The 24,354-nt window shown below is 39.1% G+C and overlaps 1 protein-coding gene and 1 long non-coding RNA gene across 3 annotated transcripts in view; one reads left to right on the plus strand and one right to left on the minus strand.

Moving 5' to 3' along the window:
- The window catches only part of SH3KBP1 (SH3 domain containing kinase binding protein 1), a 260,100-nt gene that overhangs the window by 77,337 nt on the left and 158,409 nt on the right, over positions 1-24,354 (plus strand). Inside the window, 1 exon segment of the mRNA XM_042458735.1 lies at positions 22,219-22,324. Within this exon segment, the coding sequence (XP_042314669.1) occupies positions 22,219-22,324 (106 nt within the window).
- Positions 1-24,354, minus strand: part of LOC121926099 — a 135,328-nt gene that overhangs the window by 1,679 nt on the left and 109,295 nt on the right. For both annotated transcript variants that reach the window (XR_006102976.1, XR_006102977.1), the window contains one exon: positions 4,350-4,456. This is a non-coding gene — a long non-coding RNA (uncharacterized LOC121926099). The remainder of the gene's footprint in view (positions 1-4,349; positions 4,457-24,354) is intronic.

Genomic DNA, 24,354 nt, shown 5'->3' on the forward strand with positions numbered 1-24,354 from the left:
TTTAACACCCCAAATTGCAAATTTTCAAAAACACATTTATTTCCTGGCTATTTTCATCCTTGATTTCTGCCATTTTCTGCAACCCATGCAGCCTCCAGAAGGTCCCAGGGCAGAAAATTTGCCACTGGACCTGCCACATTAGAAGCTAAACCCTGATCTTTTCCTGTTCTATAGACCAAAAGGTGTTTTAAAACCAAATACTATAGATAAACAGTATAGCCTTATTGGACACAAGAGAAAAGCTATCCAGTAAATTCTGGCTTATCATATGTACATAGGAAGCTGCTTTATGCCACGTTGGCCTATGTGACCAAGAATAGTAATCTTTGATTGGCAGATTTTATTGCTGACCATGGGTGTTCTTTCCAAGACATACCTAGAGATCCCTTATAGTCTCTCCTGGGGCACTATAACATAATTATAGTGCTTTGATCAGACTTTTAACTGCCATGGCAACCACCTATGAAATCCTGCTATGTGTAATTTAGAGGGGAGTATTTAGAATTCTCAGCCAGAGAGCACCTCACTAAACTACAAACCCCATGATTCAGTAGGATGTTGGCATGGCTGTTAAAACTGAATCATATCTCTATAATTCTCTGGCATGGTCTTCCATTCAAATTCTGACCAGACCCAACACTGCTTGACTTCCAGAATAAGAAAAGTTTGGATTATAGTTAACAATCTTTTATTATTCCTTGACATAATGTAAGCCATCCTGCTCAATTGACTGTCTCTAGATTTAAAAGAATGTTTATTGCATGGGCTAGGTTGAGTGTACATCCCTTTAGAGTGATAGAAAGAAAGTGTATTGGTGTTCTGTTTTATGAAAGACCCTGATTGTAGTTCAGGGAAATTTAAACCCTTTTATTTTTATTCTTGACATGTACTTTTTATAGGGAGCCTAGAGCAAAAATGATTTCCCCATTGCTGAAAGCAGATTGCTGCTCTTTGCAGGATGTTCCTTTTCTTCTGAAAGATGGTATTTCTTTGATGACTGAATCTATGGCCAAAAACATAGAGAAAAGTTAGGCAATTAGGACAAAAGCAACTACTCAGAATACCTCAGCTTAGTCTAATTCTACCCTGTTTGAACCCTTTATTGTGTTCTATATTGTTTCATATTGTTTGTTCAGTTTGGTTTTGATTACAGCTCTATATTGTGTTTTCCATTTGAAGCTCTGATCAAAATAAATGTATAATTCATTCACTTTAAACATTTAATCTTATGGCTTCTGAAACGGCACCAATCATGACCAATTAAAAAGAACAATACTGTCAGGCAGCATTAAACTTACTTTTATTTTAAGGTTCATGTTGTTTGCCTTGTTAAACTGTACAATATTTCAGGAGTCCAACATAGTTTGTATAATGCATTCTTCCCAGGAGAGCAGAAAGGGAAGGAATTTCTCAAGAATTGTACTTTTACTGTACTAAAAGAAAATGGAGACCAATTTTCTAAAGACAATGAAACCTATGAATGCTGATCAAGAGGAACTTGAAAGAACACTGACATGACACAAACTAGTTTTTTAAGTTTTGCAGCAAAAACAAGTGTTAGCGGACTGAGGTTCTGTGAGAACTTCAGGATTTTTAAATAACGACAATCTCTGTGGTTCAACAATGCATATTAAATTTACAAATTGAGAGGTCATACTCAAGATCAATCGTGACATAATCATCTGTGATCTTGATTATGCTCTTTTCCTTAATGTAAAAAAAAAAAATCAAATGAAAAATCAGACTATGAAGTACATAGTCCACATTTTATGCAAGGGACCAGCAGCTTCATTTGTTACTATTTATAACTGGGCACTCCAGAATTGTAATATCCATCTATTAGGCTCCCATATTGCATAATCTGGAGCCAGTGGGCTTTTTTTTTTAAAGTTTTGGGGCCTTTAGTTTGTGGGGTTTCATAGGATTCAGTTCTGTCCTCTGTGCTTCTTTAACATCTACGTGAAGCCACTGTGGGGAAGGTCATACAGAAATATAGAGTTGTGTATAATCAGTATGATGATGATACCCAGCTCTGGCTTTCATTTACTACTGATACCAAGGAGGTTGTGTAAGTCCTGATGCACTGCAGAAAGACTGGATATGAATAAACAAACAAGATCAATCCAGACAAGACATATGTGCTGTTGGTCAGTAAGAAAACTAACCTTGGTTTGGGATCTCAGATTATTCCCCTGAAAGATCGCTTGGGGTTACTCTTGGATCCAGCACTGCTTGTGGAGGGCCAGGTGGCTGCAGTGACCAGGAGTGCCATTGTCCACCTTTGGCTGAGGCATCAGCTGCCTTCTTTCCTTGGGAAAGCCATTGAGGCACAGTGATGCATGCCTTGGTTACTTCGAATTACACTACTGTAGCATGCTGTATGTGGATATGATTTAGAAAAGCGTTTGGAAGCTGAAGCTAGTGCAAAATATGGCAGCTAGTTTGGTGCTGAAGTTCATTTTAGAGACTATATATCACTAGCCTTACAAGAACTGCACTGGATTCAAATTTGCATCTAAACTGTATTAAAGGCCCGTTACAGACGGGCAGGAAAGTACGCGCAGAGCACGTACTAGGATTAGAAAGGGGCGGTGCTTCTGCACCCCCCTAACCCTAGTGCGTGCTCTGCGCACACAAAATGGCGGCGGCCATTCCACACGGCGGCCGCCATGAGGATGTCACGACCATGCCGCCTCTATACGGGGCAGCGCGGAAGTGACGTCCTCACTCCACGCCAGGGCGCCTAGTGCGCCCTTAGCGCGGAGCAAGAAGGAGCTCCGTTTCAGAGCTCCTTCCTGGTTTGGTCCGCTGGGCTCAGCCTTCAGACGGCTGCGCCCAGCGGACCAAAGGAGAAAGGGGCCAAGCGGCCCCTTTCTCCTCCTCCCCGCCGCCGCGAGGTGTCCTTGGGGCTTGAAGCCCCAAGGACACCCCTTTCCAGGCTGCGGGGAAGGGGCCTTTTGCCGCTTCCCCGCAGCCTGAAAAGTGGCAGATCGGGGCCTCAGCGGCTGCCGCTCTAGACGCTGAGGCCCCGATACACCAGGGAAAGGGGCGGGTGCAGCCCCCCCAAACGGGTGGTCTGTAACCCGCCAAAGAAACTATTTTGAACCTACAAAGCTCTAAACAACTTGAGGCCAGGATATCCGAAAAGTGCCCTGTGTCCCCCCCCCCAGACCTTGTGAAGTTAGATAACAAACATAACAGGACTTTGTCTGTAGGAGCACCCCAATTATGTAACTCTCTGTCAAGGTAAATTAGTGTTATTAAAGGTTTTTTTAAAAAAAATCTCTTCTGTTCTATATGCATTTAAGTGTTACACATTGCCTGAGGAGCTCTTCTGGGATGAGAGGTTATATATAAATACTTTAAATAAATAAATCAGTATCCGTAAGTCACATACAGTCCATGCATGGGCTTTGTGTTGCTTTCACTTGATTTTTATACACTCTGGAACTCACTGAAGCCAGCATCGCAAATAAAACATACTCTTTTATTATTATTTTTTAAAAAGTACCTTCTCCAAATCTTCTGGGCGAATGGCTCTCAACAAGGCACCACCTGTGCATTGCTTTTTGGGGGGAAATGATTTTTTAAAAGATCCAGAGTCCTGCCCCTCTTCCCTTCCCATAGAATCTTCCTACTCCTTGTTTAATAGAAATAGCTGCAGGTCAGCTTAGTCTGTTTTAGAGCCTGATTTTTTAAATGCATTCTTCTCCAGTCATGGCAGGCTGCCTGCTTTTAAAGCAAAGTCCACAAAGCTCATATTTGACTGAAAAAAAGAACAATTGGAGACAAACATAGTAGTAAATATACTAAATTATTTACACCATCATAGTTGTCTACTTCAACCCTATTATGTAATAAAAATGGAGGGGATGAAACAACCTCTGTAAGTGTGAACAATATTTAGATTAAGGGAGGCAATGTACATTACAGTGTCTGCCCTAATTTGACACCTCTTCAATTTTAAATGTAGAATATGAAGCTGTAATATACATTTTTAAATAAAGGCCCATCTGGAACAATTTTCGGGTCTTCAACTCCTGCTAGCTGTTTTCAGAAAACCCTTTTGTTGCAGCTTATTGTTGGATTTATTGAGATAGCCAGATAAAACACTTGACGGTCTTGAAACAGATGATATTTGACTGATTAGAAGGAACAAATCATAACTTCACTAGGCCATGTTATGGAATTAATAAACGTTTTAGGTAGGAAAGCCATATTGAAGAAAAGACAACAAATTTTAGTCCATTAAAGCTAAAGATCCAATATAATCAGATATTTTATTATCATGAATATAGGTCCTGAAAAATCAGAAAGTGGTATATTTGACTGTGACATTTTTGTAGTACCCTTTTGGTGTTCTCAGAGACTTGGCAATGCTTTTTGCGTTGTACTTGTGGAAGTAATGGAAGGCTCCATATGGTATCTGGCAGCTGGTCCTCTGGGATCAGGGGCACTAGAATGAAAAGGAAGCACATTCTGTTATAACAGCAGCAACTTTAAATCCTAGTAATTTTTAATAGCTTTTCAGTATGCCTGGTCTTGTACTAACCATTTAATTTTTAATCTTCCTGGCAATTCCATTTTATGTAAGAGATTTTTAAATGTCAAAGTATGCCAAAAAGTAGCAATCAACTAAAAAACGGAAAGCTGGGTGAAACAAGTATACCAAGTGCTAAGCCTTGTACAAAGTAGTTTTCCCTCTCTTCCTTGTTCTTTCTCCCTCCCTCACATTGTAGGTTATCTGTCCCCTTGAAGTATCACCGTGGACTTTGATAGGGTGACCCAAAATGTTGTTGTTGTTGTTTTTAAAAATATCATGCTATTCCTGTGGCTGTGTTCAGTGCCAGCCACATATAAAAGTTTGTTTTAAGAGGGTTTCCTGAAGATAAAGCATGCCAATTGAGCCCCAATTAAGGGTGTGAGATCTGTGTGAGAAGTAATAGATGTAATAAAACAGTGGCAGTTTTATTCAAATTAGCATTCTGATTCAGAAATATTTTTCCAGTCCTAGATCGTACATTTGAGAGAGAAAAAAGAGAGGGGGGGAAGAAAAAAGAAGAGAGAATACACATATGCACCCAAAAAATCAGCTTGGCCATCACCCCTGAGTCTAAATGAATATCAGCAATATTTTATCTTAAATATGAAAAATAGTTTGCACAAAAAAATTAACAAACTAACAAAGCTACAAATGAACAAAACCCAAACATCTGTTCCTTTCAGGATGTTGGTCCTGCTTAGTTGTGGCTAGTTATATAGCAGTTTCTAAATCTCTTTTCCATTCCATTTTTTGTTTGTTTGTTTTGTTTTGAGAACTGTTACATTTACTGAACCTTTGGATATCTTTCCTGACCACTTCCTTCTCTTTATCTTTTCCCGTCAGTTGAAATTGACAGGGTAGCCCCTAACGTACAGATGGGTGAGGCATCCAGCTCAAAACAGTGGATTTTGAAGGAAGTTAGCAACAGCAGGAAGTTGCCTGGCTATTCCCTTTTGTTGGCAGAAAGAGTGGTGTGGTCTGCCCTGATCCACCAACCTGGCCTATTGCCCCCATGTATGACACAGAATGTTATCCCATCATTAGTATTAAAACGATTCAGTCAGCAATCCAATAGCTTTTGTTGAGAGAAGGGGGCAACTAGTATTTTGCTGCAGCAGCATAATATTTGGGGCCAGCCTTGCCAACTGAGTTGCTCTTTAGCAGCATTATGTGCTCCACATTTCTATGGTATAGGGTTCAGCAGACTCATACAAATGAGAATCATTTATACACAGCATTTTTATCTCACTCTTAAGTATTGGGGAAACCCTTCTAGAGAAGTTTCCATGACCTTTGTTTTTAAACCAGATGATCCCAGCTCACAGGTTACAGTCTAGAATGCATGGCATGAAAGAAAGGAATGCTGAAACAGGAGGAAAATAAATTTAGTTCCTAAAATTACCTTGGTTTTTTTTTAAATAATTACCACTTGGAATGGAAATTATTTAGTGAGAGTTAGAATCCAGCTCAACTGAACCAATATCGAACCAGCTTCTCACTTTGCTACAGTCAGCTAGAGTAACTAATTCCAGGAGATATTTATGGGCATATGCATGTGCCTTCAAGTCACCTTGTGGTGACCCCATGGATTTCATAGGGTTTTCTTAGGCAAGAGATACTCAGAGGTGGCAGAGAAGCCAAATGAGTTAGTCTCTTAGCTCAGCTGATGAGTATGTGTTTCTTGGCTGTAGCTTCTTATTTGTTATAAATCCAAAAAATAAAATGCACAATTACTAGAGAGACTATAGCATTCTTCTTAACCTTGCTCATACTCCACAGTCAGTTGTTAGGACCCAAATTGGAATCCTGCTAATTACAGTACCCACATATCTTTGTAGGTGAATCATGTTCAGATCTTATTCTTTTGAGAAGACTTTAAGGGATGCTACTTTCTGGCATGGCCTCACTTATTTACATTACTGCTCATCTGTTCCTCTGATGAATAGTGACAGAAGTTTATTAAGCTGGGGAATCCCATTTTCTTCCTTCGACGTCTCTTTTAACTGAAGTGAGCTGTGATGCTATTGTTTAGGGACAACTGTGAGAGAATCACCTTTATCATTTTTAAACGGTGGAAATATCAAGTAGCATACCTTTATTGACAGTGAGAACTAGAGCTGAACACATGGTTCAACGATCTCATTTTTGCAGGTCAAGCAAATTACCTTCCATTGCTGTAATTAGTTGGCATGAAGAAGCAATGCTATGAGAGAAGGTTGTATCAATTATTCCCTGCCAGATTTGTGGTCAGAGAAAGACGCCAATAGTGCATATGTGTCTTGGGAGAGGAGATTAAATTGGAATGCCTGTGTCAGGAAACTAACTGATGAAAAGCCAAGCCTGATGTCCATTCGGGGAGCAGCTGTGTAGACCAGAATCGCAAGAGAGCTGGACTAGAAGGGGCTCAATAGAAAATGATAAGCAGCTGAGGGATAAAGACACAAATGTGACAAAGCTCATTGGCTAGAGCAACTGTTTCCTTGAAGATGAAAACTGTGTCCAGTATCTGAGACAATTTTTTTTTTAAAAAAGGCATGGGCTGATATGGAATAACGGAATAGGCAAAGTATAAAATGAAAGCATGAGAATGAGACTATTTGGTGAAAATTCCAGATCAATGTGAAATGGTCTACTATCTTTCTTGGTTTTTTTTTTAGAATAAATACAAACACCCCCCCCCCCAACAGTGATACCTTTATTGGCCAACCAAAATGCATAGTATACTTGTTGCAAGCTTTCGAAGCTCCACTGGCTTCTTAATCAGGCAAGATGTTACAAACCAAACAGGAGGAAAAAATTGGAGATGTTGTTTCTACACTTGCCAAATTACTCCAGATGCAAAAACATAGAGGCTTCTTGAAAAATCCATTGTCCTCAGACTACAAGAGGCCTATGGCCTCACAGGAAAGGAGACAGATTGGATTGCAAAGGAAGAGTCCTGTTGATATGCAAATGGACTTTAAATTTCCAGAACTTTGTTAAACTCCCACTTCCCACATGGCCTGAAAGAGGAGGAGCCAGCCTGCAAAATATACCCTCTTCATACCATCTTAACTAAGGACAGAAATAACAAAATGGCAGGCATCTTACTAACATCTCCATTTTTTTCCTCCTGTTTGGTTTGTAACATTTTGCCTGATGAAGAAGCCAATGGAGCTTTGAAAGCTTGCAACCAGTATATTGTGCATTTCGGTTGGCCAATAAAGGTATCACTGTTTGGTGGGTTTTTGTTTGAATTTGCTAAATGGCCAGCACAGCTACACCTGCATATATAAATGTTTAGAATAAATAGATTTTGGATTTGGAGCCTCGTGATATTTAGCTAATCCTTTTATAAATTTTTGGCATGCGTTTTGAAAATTCAGGATATTCTTGGACACATATATGTTTTTGAAAGCATCTGAACAGATCCCACTAATTAAAAAGGGGGTACAAATGTTATTTTTTTAATATAATATCAGCAAGTCCTAATTGGTTTTCAACCACCAGACTTTTGCTCCGGCCAGATGATGGTATAGCTCAAACTCACAGATAGGAGAAGCATGTTTCTCTGGAGTATATTGAATTGCAGTTCCCAGTATTCCTTACTATTGTCTTTGCTGGCTGGGGCTGATAAGAGTTGCCGTTTAACAACATGTAGATGGCTGTCCAATTCCCAACCTTACTCTTACCCAGGGGTAGGCAACCTTTTTGAGCCGGGGGCCGGGTTGCTGTCCCTCAGACAACTGGGGGGCCGAAGCCAAAAAATAAATAAATAATTATTATTTTTTTAAAAATTAAATATATAAATAAACCAGGACAAATGTAGGACAAAATATTCAAATGGAAGACACATTTTTTTTAAAAATGGAGAACACGCGAAAAAATTTGCTGATTTAAAATTTTTTTTAATATAAATGCATGTTTCTGAGGCTTCTATAGACAATTGCCCCCCAAAGGCCCCGGCAGCAATCGGCGGCAGGACCAGGCTGGGGCCGGTCCCAAGGCCTTGCCGGGCCGCATCTGGCCCGCGGGCCGCAGGTTGCCTACCCCTGCTCTAACCCATAAAGCAACTGTTGATTTCCTCTTCAATAACAGCACTTGCAGTTGCTTTAAAAATCTTAATGGAACCAGTGTGTTTTTCTTGGTCTTCTACATTTCTGCCTGTTGTCTTTTGGAAGCTGGCATCCATCTAAGCTACAAAGTTGATTCTGAATTATGGGTCATAGTCGTGAAGTTCCCTTCCTTTACAGTAACTGCCCCCTTGTGGTACAACCCATGACAGAGCAGTCTTTATATGATAAGCACAGAGAGTGCAAGTTGCATAAATGCGCACAGTTGTTTTGCGAGGTACATAGGTAACATTCGTGACAAGACTGAGAAGGGACTGATTCATCCAGTCCACATAAATAGGTGAGTTTATGCTAGATCACTGTGCAATGAAATAGCAAATGAACATGTGAATTTTGTGATTCAAATGAAGATCTTTTTACCTTTCCACATTGTTGAACCTCCATATTCAGTACACTTTTTATATGTGGCATCGTTGTTGCTTTCTTATCCAAATATTATATGAAGCTGATGTCTTTTACTTCATGAGTAGAAGAGGCAAGGATCCAGCAAATTAGATTAGGATCACATTAGGGGCTTGTAAATACTCAATGAGATTCTTCTTTATTCTTTTCATTTGAACAGCAAGCAACCTTGCAATATCTTCTAGTTCTAATAGTATTTTGCTATGCGGTCAGGTAGGGCTGTTCCATGAGAGTAATAACACCCAAGTCCCTTGGATTGTGTGGAACTAGTATTGATCTTTGTATCTTGGTTATTCTGTTTTATGATGAGATAGTTACTTGTTAGAATGCAGAAATCCTAATTGATTTACTCTATGTTGCATGGGTGGGGAATTTCTGATGGCTTGGGAACCATTTTTGTTTTCCTCCTGACCGTGGTAACCTCCCCCTCATCACTTCCAATTTATTCTTTAAAAATGCATTTTTATCCTAAAACAATGAAGTGATTATTATATTTAAATGGTAAGTTATTACCCCCCCCCCAAAAGTATTTGTAGGTTTAGAGGAAGTCCTGAAGGAGTGCTTTAGAGACCCCAGGCCCCATGAAGTCTTCAGGACACACCTTGCCCACCACTATGGTGATTTGTTGTTCTTTTTTATTGTTTGCCTACAAGTGCTATTATACGGAAAGATATATGCAAAGATATGCAGCTTTGGTATAAAAACCTACGCTCACTATCTTTTCACTACACAAAGTTGTGTAGCTTGCTGGGGTGGGAGGAAATACCTCCTTATATTTTTTCCCTGTGTACTTGAGGTAAGCTTCCAAAATGCAAAACTAAATAGCTGATTATATCACTATACAAACAAGGATTTGTGAAGGGTGTGACATGTTGGCTGAATGAGTTTTGAGAGTTTACACTTGATGCACATTTTGATTTGGACTTATCAGGAGGAAGGAAAGGCGAATCAATGAATTGATTTTCCTCCTATTTGCTTTTTTCACTGTCCAGCTCACACAGCCATACATGGTAATAGTGAATACAATTACTTGAATGATTCTAACTTTAGTGCTCAGCTATATATCTTTAACCTTTATGATTTTGTCTGGTACTTTCATAGCTGCCCATCCTGTCCCTAATCTTCTTCCAATTTCATGACTACAGTCTCCATTCTGATCAATGTTTGATCCAAGGTATGGGAAATGTTTAACTATTCTGATTTCCTTGTTATCTAGGGTGAATTTGTGTAAATCCTCTGTGGTCATTATTATTGTTTTAAATTTAACATTAGATCTTGCTTTGTACTTTCTTCTTTGACTTTCTTTGGTGATTGTTCCACGTCTGTGATGCTTTCAGCTAGCAGTATGGTGTCATCTGCATATTTTAGGTTCCTGATATTTCCAGTATTGTTGATATTTCCAGTACTGGTGCCGTATCTCTCTCAATACTAGTTGCTGGGAAGCCTAGTAAAAAGGTGTTCCTGCATACACTGGTTGGGGTGCCTTATAGGTACAGTGGTACCCCGGGATACGAAATCACCGCGTTACGAAATTTCTGGGATACGAAAAAATTAGATAGGAAAAAACTGTTCCGGGTTACGTTTTTTTTTTCGGCTTACGAAAAAAATTTTGGTGCTTTTCGGCGCTTTTTTGCATGAAATCGCGGCTTCCAGCGCTAGCGGCTATGGCTTTTTCGGGTTGCGAAATCTTTCGGGTTACGAACGGCGCCGCGGAACGAATTAAATTCGTAACCCGGGGTACCACTGTATCTTGTTAGACACTATGGAAATAGAATGCTGGTTTAAATAGGTCCTCAGGCTGATAAAAATAATATTCTCCTTACGTTCTCATGAAACAAATTAGAGAATAATTGTGTGAAAGGCCTTGAGCAGAATGATGAGTGTTTCACCATTGTCTCTTGAGAGAGAAAAGTCAATTTTGCATTTAGATTCCAATCTGATGCTATTAAACTCAGTTTTGAATTCTGTGTAAGCTCCATTTGAGAAAGAATACCAGCAGTTTCTGGGAATTGGATCAAATATTAAGAAGCTGTCTTGGTGTATGGCAACACACCACAATTGTCAGGATGGTGTATGCCTTTTCAGTCTCAAGTGGGGAAAGTGTTGGAATTTGTTGTATGTAACTAACAACAGATTTAGGTGCTTATATACTACTGATTTTTTTCTCAGAAAGGTCTTTTATTAAGTGATGCTAGGTTAATTTTTAATAGGATGTTTAACTGAACCTTTTGTAAATGGCTTAAAGAAGTGAAAAAAATGTAATTCTCCCTACCCGCCCACGCAATACCAAAAGGGTATTTTATTTAAATATTTAAGACTTGCTGATATGCATGGTATTTAGTTAAAATTCATGTGGGAAATGTGCTAACTGAAGTGAGAGTCATTAAATCAGTGCTTACGTGGGCTACAAATACTATTTAGTTATACAGCAAACCAACCTTGCCCCCAAACTCTGTAGAAGTTTTTATAATTGTTGTTTTTTAATTTATAATACTGGATAAAATACACAGAATGAAGAGCACACTCAGTCAAAGTCTGCTTTTGAAATATGGCATATACAGCCAATGTTCAAGAAGCAGAAATATAAAGTTTTCTTGTACAAGGTGGGACTATTGTAGGATTATTTAGATCCTGCTCACTACATATTTCTTTATATGGCATTGTTATCATCTTTACAAGGTCAGTGAGCTTTATTAGTGGAGTATCTCAACAGTTTTAAATCTTACATGAAAGCATGTAGGCATTACAAAGAAAAAATCCATACAAGTTTTGTTATTTCCCAGTGTTATGCTTATGGACTCTAATTATTTAACCAGTGAGAACCAGGGACCCAAATGTTATTTAGGATTTAAGATTTCTTGGAATGGTGTTTTATAAAGTTATGGTGGCTTGTGGTATATTTATTTACTCACTAACTGAAATATAGATGACAGTGCCTGGGTCCTTGCTTAATACTCTGTCCACTTTTAATCTCTTGATTTTACCATTTTTAACTGGAAAAAGCCCTCTCTTTTCCTGCTCTTTAATATCAGAAATCTTAGAAGCAATCCCATAGCCTTCTCCTTCTTTCCTATTCTTTTCCTCCTTTGGAATGTTAACAGGAGAACCTCAAAAAGTCATAATCTATTTTTCTAGTTGATTTGTATCTTTTCCAGGTCTGAATTTACTAGTCAATCCTCCGTAACCACAGGTTCCTTATCCATGGATTCAAGCATCCACGGCTTGAATTTTTTTTAAAAACATACAAATTACGAAAAGCAAACTTAAACTTTTCATTTTATATAAGGGACACCATTTTACTACACCATTGTATTTAATGGGACTTGAGCATCCATGGCATCCATGATTCCATGGGGAGTCCTGGAAGCAAACTCCAGTGGATACTAAGGGCCCACTGTATACCAAAGGTAATCTAAGGAACCTTGTGTTTTCATCATATGGTTCCCCTCCATATAAGGAATCTTACTATTAGTGTCTTAGAAATGCACTTTTTTAACATGTGGAATCATAATAGCAGTGTTTTGGCCCCATGCTGGTTTCCTATCCCCCTCCCCTTGCCCCAGGAATCTTAACAACAGTTCCTTAAACAAATTCCTGATGAACTATGGCAAGCTCTCCCTTTTGGCTTCTAGGGGGGCCCTGTTCAAAATTTTGACTTGAAAGTAGACACTGCAACTTGGGCAACAACCAAAAATCAAATTATTGTAAGTAATCTATTTTTTACGTCTAACATGTTGCCCCAATGAGTTAAAACTGCCATATATAAATACTCTCAATTGTTGTTATTGCTGATACATAATGTTAAACTTGTATGGGGACTCTCGGTCTGATCTTGGAAGACCTTGCTTGTATTTTTGCATGCAGATAGGGTTGCCATTTCACGGTGGTGGGCGGGACTTTCCTGCCCCCTGGGGGGCGTGCCTGGTCCCACCCCCGCCCCCGCCCCCGGGTGGCTGCCCAACTCTGAGCTCCCAGGGCTGCTGCCTGCCTTCTATAGAGTGCTGCCTGTGAAGCATGCCTGGAGCAGCAGCAGCAGGACTGAACCAGCCCTCTGCTTCCTTATTTGGGCAACATCCATGCAGGGAGGAATTTACATTCAGGCGAGCTGCTGCTTCTCCCTTTCTCTTTCCCCTCCTTCTCTTCTTATTATTGTTCTGTTTTTTTTCTTCTCCTCCTCTTCCCCTCCTCTTCCTCCTCTCCTTTTTCTTCCTTTCTTCCCCCTCCTCATCTTCTTTTTCTCTTTCTTCCTCTCTCTAAGCCCCCCTCCTCTTCTTCTCAGGGGTCCAGGGCTTCTCAAGGCTTTGCCCCCATTAGAAAAGAAAAAAGGCTTTGGATCTGTCCCATAAATCCCTCCTAAGTTGAGACATACCTGGGAAAAAGGCATGCGAGGGGTTTGGGGGGGTTGGAGGGGGCAAGGAAAAGGAGGAAGGGGGGAATTCCTAAGAAGGCTTGGGAGTGAGAAATGTAGTTTTCAATGGCACAAAGGACTGCCTGTGATCTTGCAAATGCCATGCCTGCTTGGAAGTGGGAAATGTAGTTTTCAGTGGCACAAGGGACTGCCTGTGGTCTTGCAAATGCTATGGCTGCTTGGAAGTGGGAAATGTAGTTTGCAGTGGCACAAGGGTCTGCCTGTGATCTTGCAAATGCTATGCCTGCTTGGAAGTGGGAAATGTAGTTTGCAATGGCACAAGGGTCTGCCTGTGATCTTGCAAATGCTATGCCTGCTTGGGAGTGGGAAATGTACTTGTAGAATTGGGGGGGGGGTGTTTGGCCAGAAAGAGAAGTACATTTCAGCCTTCTGTCTAGGAATAATGCCAAAATGTCCTCCATTTTGAGCATGCCTAAGAAACATGCAATGATATTAACATTTTAAAAAAATTATCAATTTTTTCATGTGTCCTCCATTTTTTAAAAAACGTGTCCTACATTTGAAAATGTTGCCCTACATTTGTCCCAGTTTGGAGGTCCTGCCTTATGGCAACCCTACATGCAGACAAATTTGCATTTTTATAAGTGGACAAGTTACAGGAAGCAATAACACTTCAGATATTTGCTATTTTTAAATACAAATTAAACAAGTTAAATACAAGTATAACACAGCTGGCATCTTCTAAACTAAACTTGCTCAGCCACAGATGTGGCCTACCTCTTGATACACAATCTTCTAAAAGTCATTAAGCTGTAAGAAATCCCCGAAGCATTATTTAGACTACCCTAGATTCTGTAATCATATAAAATTAATAAAGAGGGGTTCCTGAAAGTTCTGGAAGCCAAATTATATGTTGTGAACTCGTTTGATCTGGATTGGCAAAGTGTGGTCCTAGATCTGCATTTGCACCCCCTCCCAGATACCACCGTGCCTCCAGATTCCAGTGGACTACACTTTTTCTGGTAAAAAGGATGAATTCTATCTCCTGTGACTCTCCGGGGTAATGATTAATCTTTTAAATAGTTTGCAGTATCCACACTATTTTAACATATTAAATACCCATTGATCTTAAAAAGCAACAAACATGCACAAAAAAACTCATCAAGCCACAAGTCATTTCTATATCTCCTGCTATGGTCTCTATTTTGTGCTGATTTTGTTGGCATCTCATTTAAAGATCTTGAAGAGTCATGAGATCCTATGCTTTGGATACATGCCTTTCCATCATGACAGTGCTGAAAAGTTCCGGATTCCTGTTTTTACAGTGCACCATATAGGTGCTAATGTAAACTCTGAATTTAAATCTGCTGGATCACAATCTCACCTAATCTTCATATAAAAGCACGAGTGGGGTGTGTGTGTGTGTGTGTGTGTGTGTGCGTGTGCGTGTTTCCTTTGGGGTGGTAACAACCCAGATGGATTTTGACAGGGAGAGAAGAACGGTGTGTATGTGTGTGTACACGTGTGTTTCTCGTTCTTTACATTGCAAAAGTGCCCTTGGTACCAAAAAGTCTGAGAATCCCTGGTTTAGTCAGTAGGTGGCACTGGATTTAGTTGTATCCCTGCAGAGTCAAGAGTTTCCTGTTGCTGTCTTGTTCTTATCTGAAAAGGATTATGACAATGCTGTCTAACTTTGAGACTGTTGTGTCCTTTAAGCCAGTGGTGTGGGGGTACCTTTGGCCCCTCCAGATGCTTGAGACTGGACTCCCATAATCTCTTACTATTTACCATATTGGCTTGGAGTTCTGGATGTTGAAAATATCTGGAAGGACATACGTACATTTCCCACACCTCCTCTAAACCTTGCACAATCATTGTCGCTGTTATCTGTGAGAAAAGTTCAGAACTGTAGCTTTTGCTTCAGTTACCCAAGAACTGCTGTTGGTTAGTTAGAGAGGAATGATTTATACTAGAGTTCTGTGTGGCTCTGCCAGTCTCTGCCATAATAATTAATGATACTTTCATTACAGTGTAAAACATTAAGCAGAAGTAGTTATTTGACACAAAGATAAAAAGTAGAATAGCAATTGGGTCATGATTGAGCTCATAGATTATTTATGTACATTTTATTATGAAGAGATTCATTTATCTCATTTGGAGACAGTACAGTTCGGGTGTGTATTATCTGGCTGCCTTTCTTTATTCACTGCTGCCTTTCGACTTCCAAGTGGTCAAAGCAGGGATGGGCAGTGGCAGAAGGAGTGAGGGACCATTTTTGCTTCATGCCCTCCCATAAACCATACCACCATATTTCAGAAGTAACATTACATCCTTTCCAGCTGCCATTTTGGCTGTTTTTGGGCTGACTTTGGGGAAACCCTCAGGGGGGTGGGAGAAACTTTTTACCAGCTTTTTAAAAGGTAGGTTTGGGGGCTCATAAGGGAGGCTTCAGGGATGGGGGGCTTTATGTGAACCACAGTTCCCTTAGACATAGGTTAGTGAATTAGCTGAACATTTCCACTTTTTTTCTAGATCTTCCCTAACAATACTTTTTATATATATACAGTATCTCAAATATCAAAGGCTACCTTCATAAAAATCGTATGAAGTTTTTATAAACTCTGAATCTCAATCAAAACTCAGAAATATTAAACATATACTGTATGCCTATATTACTACTTCCATCTAGAGTAGGTACATTGAATACATGTGATATTGTTGATTTATCATTCACCCGTTAATTGAGTGGCTCTACTCTACTTGGGCTAAGAGTTGGATTTACACCAAAGAGGGTTTTGTTGTTGTTGTTGTTCCTAAGATTTCTTGTGTGAAGATTTTTAAAAACTGATTGGATGTGTTACATAATTGATACTTTATGTAACATCTTGAAGTTATTCAGGTGTGTTTGGTATATTTAATATGCTCAAATTCTGTTCACAATAATTATTTGAGACCCTCAGACTAGCATTATGATCATTTCCTTTCAGGAAAAGCCCATAACTTTTCACTGAAAAATATTATGCCTACCTAAAGATTTTTGAATAGCAGAGTAAGTTATTCTTAGCAGTGGCACCCAATAATTAAGGTTTACATATTCATTCTGCCAAAAACATGTAAGGGAAACTGGTAGTTAAATACACATTTTTTCTATTTATGCATTTTTAAAAATATGCTTTTTGTGCTCATCTTGAAGCATCTGCAGATCAGACTGAACTTACACCTGTGTACCAGATTAACTTGCAGTGTGGCGTGAAGAAACATGACAATGTAATTGGAAGATAACAGATACATAACCTGAAAACTTGTAGCTGAAATGATTGCTTGAAAGGGCAAAAAAGAAAAAAAGAGAAAGAGTTATGCTTGACAGTCAGAAATCAAATTGGCTTTGTAGGACTATAAATCAAGAGGTAAAGGTTGTAGTTGTTTTATTCATAGAATCAAATAGCTAGAATGGCCTTAAAGGACAATTGAACCCAATTCCACTGTCTTAGTGCAACACACAGCCATTTTTTAAATGACTGTGCATCAACAGAGACAGCTGTGGCGTGTTCCTACTATGCACAGTCATCTCTATTTTTCTTATGCCTTAGGACAGAATAAAAAGACATATCAATGTGAGCAAAGCGCACCTTAGAAAAGTCACTCTTTTACTGCATCCCCTAGGATTGTTCAGTCTGGTCACTGGCTATGCTGGCTGGAGAATTTGGGGCTCTGAATCCAAGAATACAACTTGGCATTATAGTTGAACAGGAATTGTCCCTGCTATTCTTCTGGACTTTCAGATTCAGTGATGATAGAAAGCCAGTAGAACGGTAGAATGATGATGGACCAAGCAACTTCCTGCACCAGGAAATAGTAGCAAGAGTGCCCTACAGTTTATCAGAAAGTTAATTAATAAATAATAAATACAAAATAAATACAAAATAATTGAGAGCTATTTCTCATGTGCTTTGGCCTTAGTGGCTGGTGAGAACCCCTTACTTCATATTCCAGCTGCCATACTATGGTTTGTGATTTTCTGGGAGAAGTGATGTACTGGTGGAAATTTTCTTATCACTCACCAGACTGTCAATCTCCTGCATTTGTCTCAGCTACCAGCCTGAGAAATTCAGAGATACAGCCATGTTAGTCTGCAGAATCAGTATGTGGAGAGATCTTGTAGCACCTTTGAGACTAACTGAAAGAATGAAGTTGGCAGCACAAGCTTTCGTAGACTTTAGTCTACTTCCTCAGATGCATTTAATGGAGTGGAAATCAGGAACAGACGTGTATATATGCCATTGAATTCCAAATCCTTTGTGTATGGAAATGAAGTAGCAAGTCCAGTTTTAAAGATGGTCGTTAGTGAACAAAGACAATGGGAACTAGCCAATGTGTATGGAAATGAAGTGGCAAGTTAGTCTCAAAGGTGCTACAAGATCTCTCTACATACTGAGCCTGAAAGTTGTTGTTCTTTAGTGTACCTTCAAGGTGTTGTTGTTGTTTTTTTTAAAAAAAACTTAAGGCAACTCTAAGCAAACCTATTAGTCTTTACAAGATTTGTTCAGAGGAAGTTTGCCATGGCCTCCTTATGAGACTGAGAGAGTGTAACTTGCCCAAAGTCACCCAGTGGGTTTCCTAGCTGAGTGAGAATTCAAAGCATGGTCTCTAGGGTCCTAGTGCAACATTTGAACCACTACACCATCCTGGCAAAATTACATCCCCTATATTTGTTACTGACACAAACCATTTGCGCAATAAGAGGGAGGTAAAAAGGCAGAACTCATCCTGAGGCTTCTCCTATGCCAAATGTCCTTCAGATGTCAAGAAATGGATCACTGGTAGAAGTTATTAATCATGTACCATGCTCTCCAGTTGTGAGTACAAAGCCAGAGAACTTGTGGTCAACCTCTAGCTTATTTTAAATACCCAACTAGCAACTACATCCTTCTCCTGCCTTTTAATGCAAAAGTAAGCATAGGCACCCCAATTCAGTTGACAGTGACAATTGGTATGAATACTGATAGGCCTTCTTTAATGGCAAAATCCCTTACTCTAGAGTGGTATGAAGCCTTTAATGCTTTGCCACACACTATTGTCCTAATTGTCTTGGAAAGTCCCATTACATTGCTGAATGGTAACATACTTCTTTCAGTTTCTAATTGTTAGTATTCTGGAATACCAAGGTATGGACGCTGTTGATGTGTGTATGTGCCTGCAGTTCACCTGTGGTTTTATGATGACCCCATGAATTCCATACAATTTTTTTAGGCAATGAATGCTCAGGATGGTTTTGCCAGTTCCTTCTTCTGAAATACAGCCTATAGCACCTGGTATTTGTTGGGTACCTCCTATACCAGGGCAAATGGCTGTCCGTCAGGGATGCTTTGATTGTGAGTTCCTGCTTGGCAGGGGGATGGATTTAATGCCCCTTGAGGTCTCTTCCAACTCTATGATTATATGAAATCCTGCTTAGTTTCCAAGATCTATGCCCTTTAGATATTTAGGACACAGATACTGTTGGTGCTACTCTCAGATGTATACTACAAAACTGAACAAGAAAGGCACATACTGTACTTATTTTTTGCCTGATCAGCAGTGTTGGTCTAATTATTTTGTTCTAAATTATTTTTGGCTTAAATCCAATTGTCATTCTGATTCAAGTAAACCCACTAAATCGATTGCACTTACATAGGTTTCGGCTTACTAACTTTTCAATGATTCAGTAGATTTAAAGACTAACAATTGGATTTAGACTTTTCATTCCTGGAGTTATCACTTCTGTGTAATTGCTTGTCTTTTGCTGTCACAATAAAAAAATGGGTTGGATTAACCACCAAATTACAAAGTAGTATATAAAATGCCCCTTTTGTACGGCAGGGTTACTTTTTGATTATAGCAATTGCTCCACTGTAGGTAGAGAAATAATGATAAATCTTTTAACATGAGCAGTGCAATTGAGGTTTCTTCCTGGTGAGCTTTTTCTTCAGGATGGTTAGTTGTGTAAATGGCCATGCTGAGTTGACCTGTGCTACTGCAGCTTTATTCTGAGAGCTCCTTCTGGACTGCCGTGGACAAGATGGCAATTAGAGACCACATGTGTGTGACCTACAAGCTTCCCACTGAGAAGGAATTTGTTCTATCATATAGACTAAGACAGATACTAAAAGTATCATTGTTTATTAAGAGAATATTTCCAGTAGAAAGCTGAGTAAAGGTTATGTTTCATATCATGTGGAACAGAGAACCTAATGTTTACAAGCCTGGGAAAATAATTGTTATGTCCAGTAGTCTAGCTAGCTAGCTATTCCTCTATCTGTGGTATTTTGTGTATTCAGAATTTAGTTAGCATGAATCTTGGGGCAGCTATGTAAAAACAGCAACTTCATTTTTGTTTAGACAGATGTAATATACATCTGTTAGTTTACAAAACACACCAGAAAAAAGTAGATATTGAACTGTAGTAAGTGGCGCCAAAATGTCAGGATGTTTTTGCCCACATGTCATGACTCTCAGTAATTTTCTTATGTGTTTACTAGTATGCCAAAATTAATTCTATGTCTTCTGTAATATTTTAAATGGAAATAACTCACCTGGAATGCTATGTCCAGTTCTGGGCTCCACAATTCAAAAAAGTTGTTGAGAAGCTGCAGCATGTCCAGAGGAGGACAACCAAAATGGCGAAGGGTCTGAAAACAATTCCTTATGACAGTGGTTCCCAACCTGTGGGTCGGGACCCCTTTGGGGGTCGAATGACTCTTTCATGGGGTCGCCTATTAAACACCTATTTAATTACAGTTATGAAGTATCAACGAAAATAATTTCATGGGTTTGGGTCACCACAACATGAGGAACTGTATTAAAGGGTCACGGCATTAGGAAGGTTGGGAACCACTGTCTTATGTGGAGAGAACTAGGGAGCTGGTGGGTATGTTTATCCTGGAGAAGAGAAGGTCAACAGGTGACATGATAGCCCCGTTTAAGTATTTGAAGTGATGTCATATTGAAAATGGAGCAAGCTGGTTTTCTGCTGTTCCAGAAACTAGGACACAGAGCAATGGATGCAAACTACAGGAAACAAGGTACCACCTAAACATTAGGAAGAACTACCTGACAGTGAGAGCTGTTTGACAGTGGAACTCATTCCCTCGGAGAGTGGCGGAGTCGTCTTCTTTGGAGGTTTTTAAGCAGAGGCTGGGTAGACATCCGTTGGGGGTGCTTTGATTGTTGGACTTGATGGCAGCTGGACTTGATGGCCCTTGAGGTCTCTTCCGACTTTGTGATTCTATGATTCTATTTTTCAGTTGCTACTTAACACTAAAACATGATAGTCATACATCTAGGAGTCCAAGTAGACCACAAGTTGAACATGAGTCAACAGTGCGATGCGGCAGCTAACAAGGCCAATGCGATTTTAGGCTGCATCAATAGAAGTATAGTGTCTAGATCAAGGGAAGTAATAGTGCCACTATATTCTGCTCTGGTCAGGCCCCACCTGGAATATTGTGTCCAGTTCTGGGCGCCACAATTCAAAAAGGACATTGAGAAACTGGAGCGTGTCCAAAGGAGGGCCACTAAAATGGTGAAGGGTCTGGAAACCTTGCCCTATGAGGAACGCCTTAGGGAGCTGGGGATGTTTAGCCTGGAGAAAAGAAGGTTAAGAGGTGATATGATAGCTCTGTTTAAATATTTGAAGGAATGTCATATTGAGGAGGGAGCAAGCTTGTTTTCTGCTGCTCCAGAGACTAGGACCCGGAGCAATGGATGCAAGCTGCAGGAAAAGAGATTCCACCTCAACATTAGGAAGAACTTCCTGACAGTAAGGGCTGTTCGACAGTGGAACACACTTCCTCGGAGTGTAGTGGAGTCTCCCTCCTTGGAGGTCTTCAAACGGAGGCTGGATGGCCATCTGTCGGGGATGCTTTGATTTGGATTTCCTGCATGGCAGGGGGTTGGACTGGATGGCCCTTGTGGTCTCTTCCAACTCTATGATTCTATGATTCTAACACTGTAATCATACCTGTTTTCTGATTTTCTGTTTACAAATAGTGCTAATTGAGAATATTTTCAGAAATGTTAGCTTTTTTTTTTTTTTTTTTTTTTTTTTGTTTATGGAAGAACACTGTGGTACAGTTGATGTACATGGGTAATACTTTTTGTCATAAATAGTGAGAAAAATTAGTTAAAAACTTTCCTTAAGGGCAAACCCTTTTTCAATTTTAGTTAGTAGAAACTGGTGTTGAAAAGGGAATGTTATGTTAGCACTCTCTGATTTAAATAAGCTGGTGTAATAACATGTTGTGTTATTAGTGAAAATTCCTCCATTGCTTGTTACCAACAGGTAAATCCTAGGCTAAACATGAACATATAAGCATCTTGGGTGTGCATATCCCATATAATATATAAATACTGCTTTATAATTGACAGGAGGATAGAAAGATTAAAATCATGACTTAGAAGATGAAATGCAAAAGCAAGCATACAGAATAAAGCTTTGTTTTTTCTATTTATTTTATTTATTAAATTTATATTCCACTGTTACACAAAAGGGGGGTGTTATCCAAGGCTTTTTGTCTTCAGTCTTGTTTGTATGTCCAAGTTGGTGCAGTACTTCAATGAGACTGGAAAAGTGTGATATAAATGTTTCATAGAAAAGTTTCACATAAAATGTTTGCTTTCCCAGAGATTTTAGTTAAAAGACATTTACTAAAATGCTGTAGACACTTAAGACTCATTTCATGATAGCTTGAAATTTCTAATTTCTAATTCAAGCACAGATGTCACACTTAATGTTAACTTTTTTTTTAATTCAGGTGAGCGAAATAGACGAAGAAGATGTCAGGTGGCTTTCAGCTACATGCCTCAGAATGAAGATGAATTGGAGTTAAAAGTTGGAGATATCATTGAGGTTGTGGGAGAAGTAAGTAGTATTCTGTGGGATCCACCATCATCCTGTGTTTAGATTGAACACTGTGCAGCTTGTTGAGGCTTCAGTTAGAAGCAAAGGTGGGTAACAAGGCTCTAGGTACCATTTTTGTGCTCAAAAACTCCCAAAACTGCCATCCAAATTTGCAAATAACTGCAACAATCCAGCTGCAAACTGCTAAAAAGAAGCGGGGGGGGGGATCTATTGGAGTTTTCCTACTGGGCACTGAAATTCAGCAGTATATGATAGACAGGGGCCCACTCCTAATACAGAGCATCCAAACAGTTCTGTGTATGATTGGGTATACTATTGAAACAAGAGTTCTGGCTTACAGTAGTAGCTAAAATAAAGCCAGTGAAAACAGTACACAAATGGGATGTGTTTTTTCCCTCCTGGAGAGTTTTTTGTGTTACTGTATGATAAAATGAATTAAATCCAAAATATTTCTTGTGTGTGTGAGTCAGATAGGAAAATAATGTGATTGTATTTTAAAAGCAACAAACCATTTAGTATCCAGCAGAACGAGAACTGTATACCTAATAAAATTGCTAAGATACAAATCAAAATAAGAAATCATTTTCATGCTTACAGAAATCTTCATGATTTCTTTTGTTTCTTGAAGCAACCATTTTTTCAGTAACTGGTGCTGAACAATGCTTTTATGCTTCTATGAACTGTCTTTGAGATTTCTAATCTAGTGATGGATTTTATTGGGCATATGTATTTGGTGACAGGCTGCTTTAATTAATATTGCATTTTCATTTGTAAGCTTTTATTGGCTTCAGTGAATAGCACCATTTCAAACCATATGGCAAAAGGATTTTGCCTGATTTGGTTATGCTAAGTCAGCTTTGTGTAGAGTTTGGGGTGCATTATGATCTTTATGTTGTTTAGCACTTTTAATTACTGATCTTTAAATATAATAACATATACACACATATCTATAGTCATTTGTCATTAGGATTTATATAGCACCTCCAAGATACATGATGCTCCCGATAGCTACAAACAAACATTAATAAAGAGCTTATTTAAAATTCAAGAGGCTTATTTAAAATGTAAGAGGCTTTGAAGAAAGAAGATTGGTAGGCTGATATGGAGGAATATGCATTCAGTTCTGTTTCATAATTAGGTTTGGTTTTAGTAGAAGATGCAGACTTAAGGAGCAAAGCCAAAGACTGAAGAAAAGCTCTGAGAAGAGTTAAAATATGTGGTGTTTCTTGGGAGGGAGTTATAGATGTAAGGGACAGTAAAGAAGTCTCATGAGAACCAGGAGATATTTGATAGGCTTCAGAATGCAGGAGCTAGAGAAGCAATAGTCATGGGCACCTATATGGTTTGAAGAGATAAGATGGAACTATGTGGATGTAGAGAACAGAGTTTATGCTAAATTTAAGATGGGGCAGGAAACATTTAAAGAGGGGTGACAGGACCTGTATCATAAAGATGAAAGAGTTTGGATGATCAGATTTTGAATCAGTGCAATTGATGAAGACAAGATGCAGTATTTTGCTGTGATTTACAGGAAAAAGCAAGCTGACATGACAATAGATTGACTGTTGGGAAGATTATTTATTCAGGGGTAGTCATGTTGGCCATGCAGCAAAATCCACAAAGCAGCCATACCTTTATTGGGCCATAAAATACATCACACAAGTTTTCAAACCTTCACTGATTTCTTGTATATTAGGCAAAGATGTTAAAAATCATACAGGTGACTACATTAGAATCACAGGTCTACATTTTGTCTCAGATGTTACTCTGTCAGTTATGTTGATTTTGAAAGACCTTAGTGCATGAAAAGGCCACTCCATTTCTTGCCATGTGAGGATTAGGCGCAAAGAGCAGTAAAATACATGTAATAATAATAATAATAATAATAATAATAATAATAATAAATTTTTTATTTTTATACCGCCCTTCCATAGATCAGGGCGGTTCACAGCAAATATCAATAAAACACAACATATACATTCAGGTTAAAACAATTACACAGCAGCAAAATAAAACAGAATAAAACCCC

The sequence above is a fragment of the Sceloporus undulatus genome, chromosome 3, assembly GCF_019175285.1.
Source record: "Sceloporus undulatus isolate JIND9_A2432 ecotype Alabama chromosome 3, SceUnd_v1.1, whole genome shotgun sequence".
NCBI classification, from domain to species: domain Eukaryota; kingdom Metazoa; phylum Chordata; class Lepidosauria; order Squamata; family Phrynosomatidae; genus Sceloporus; species Sceloporus undulatus.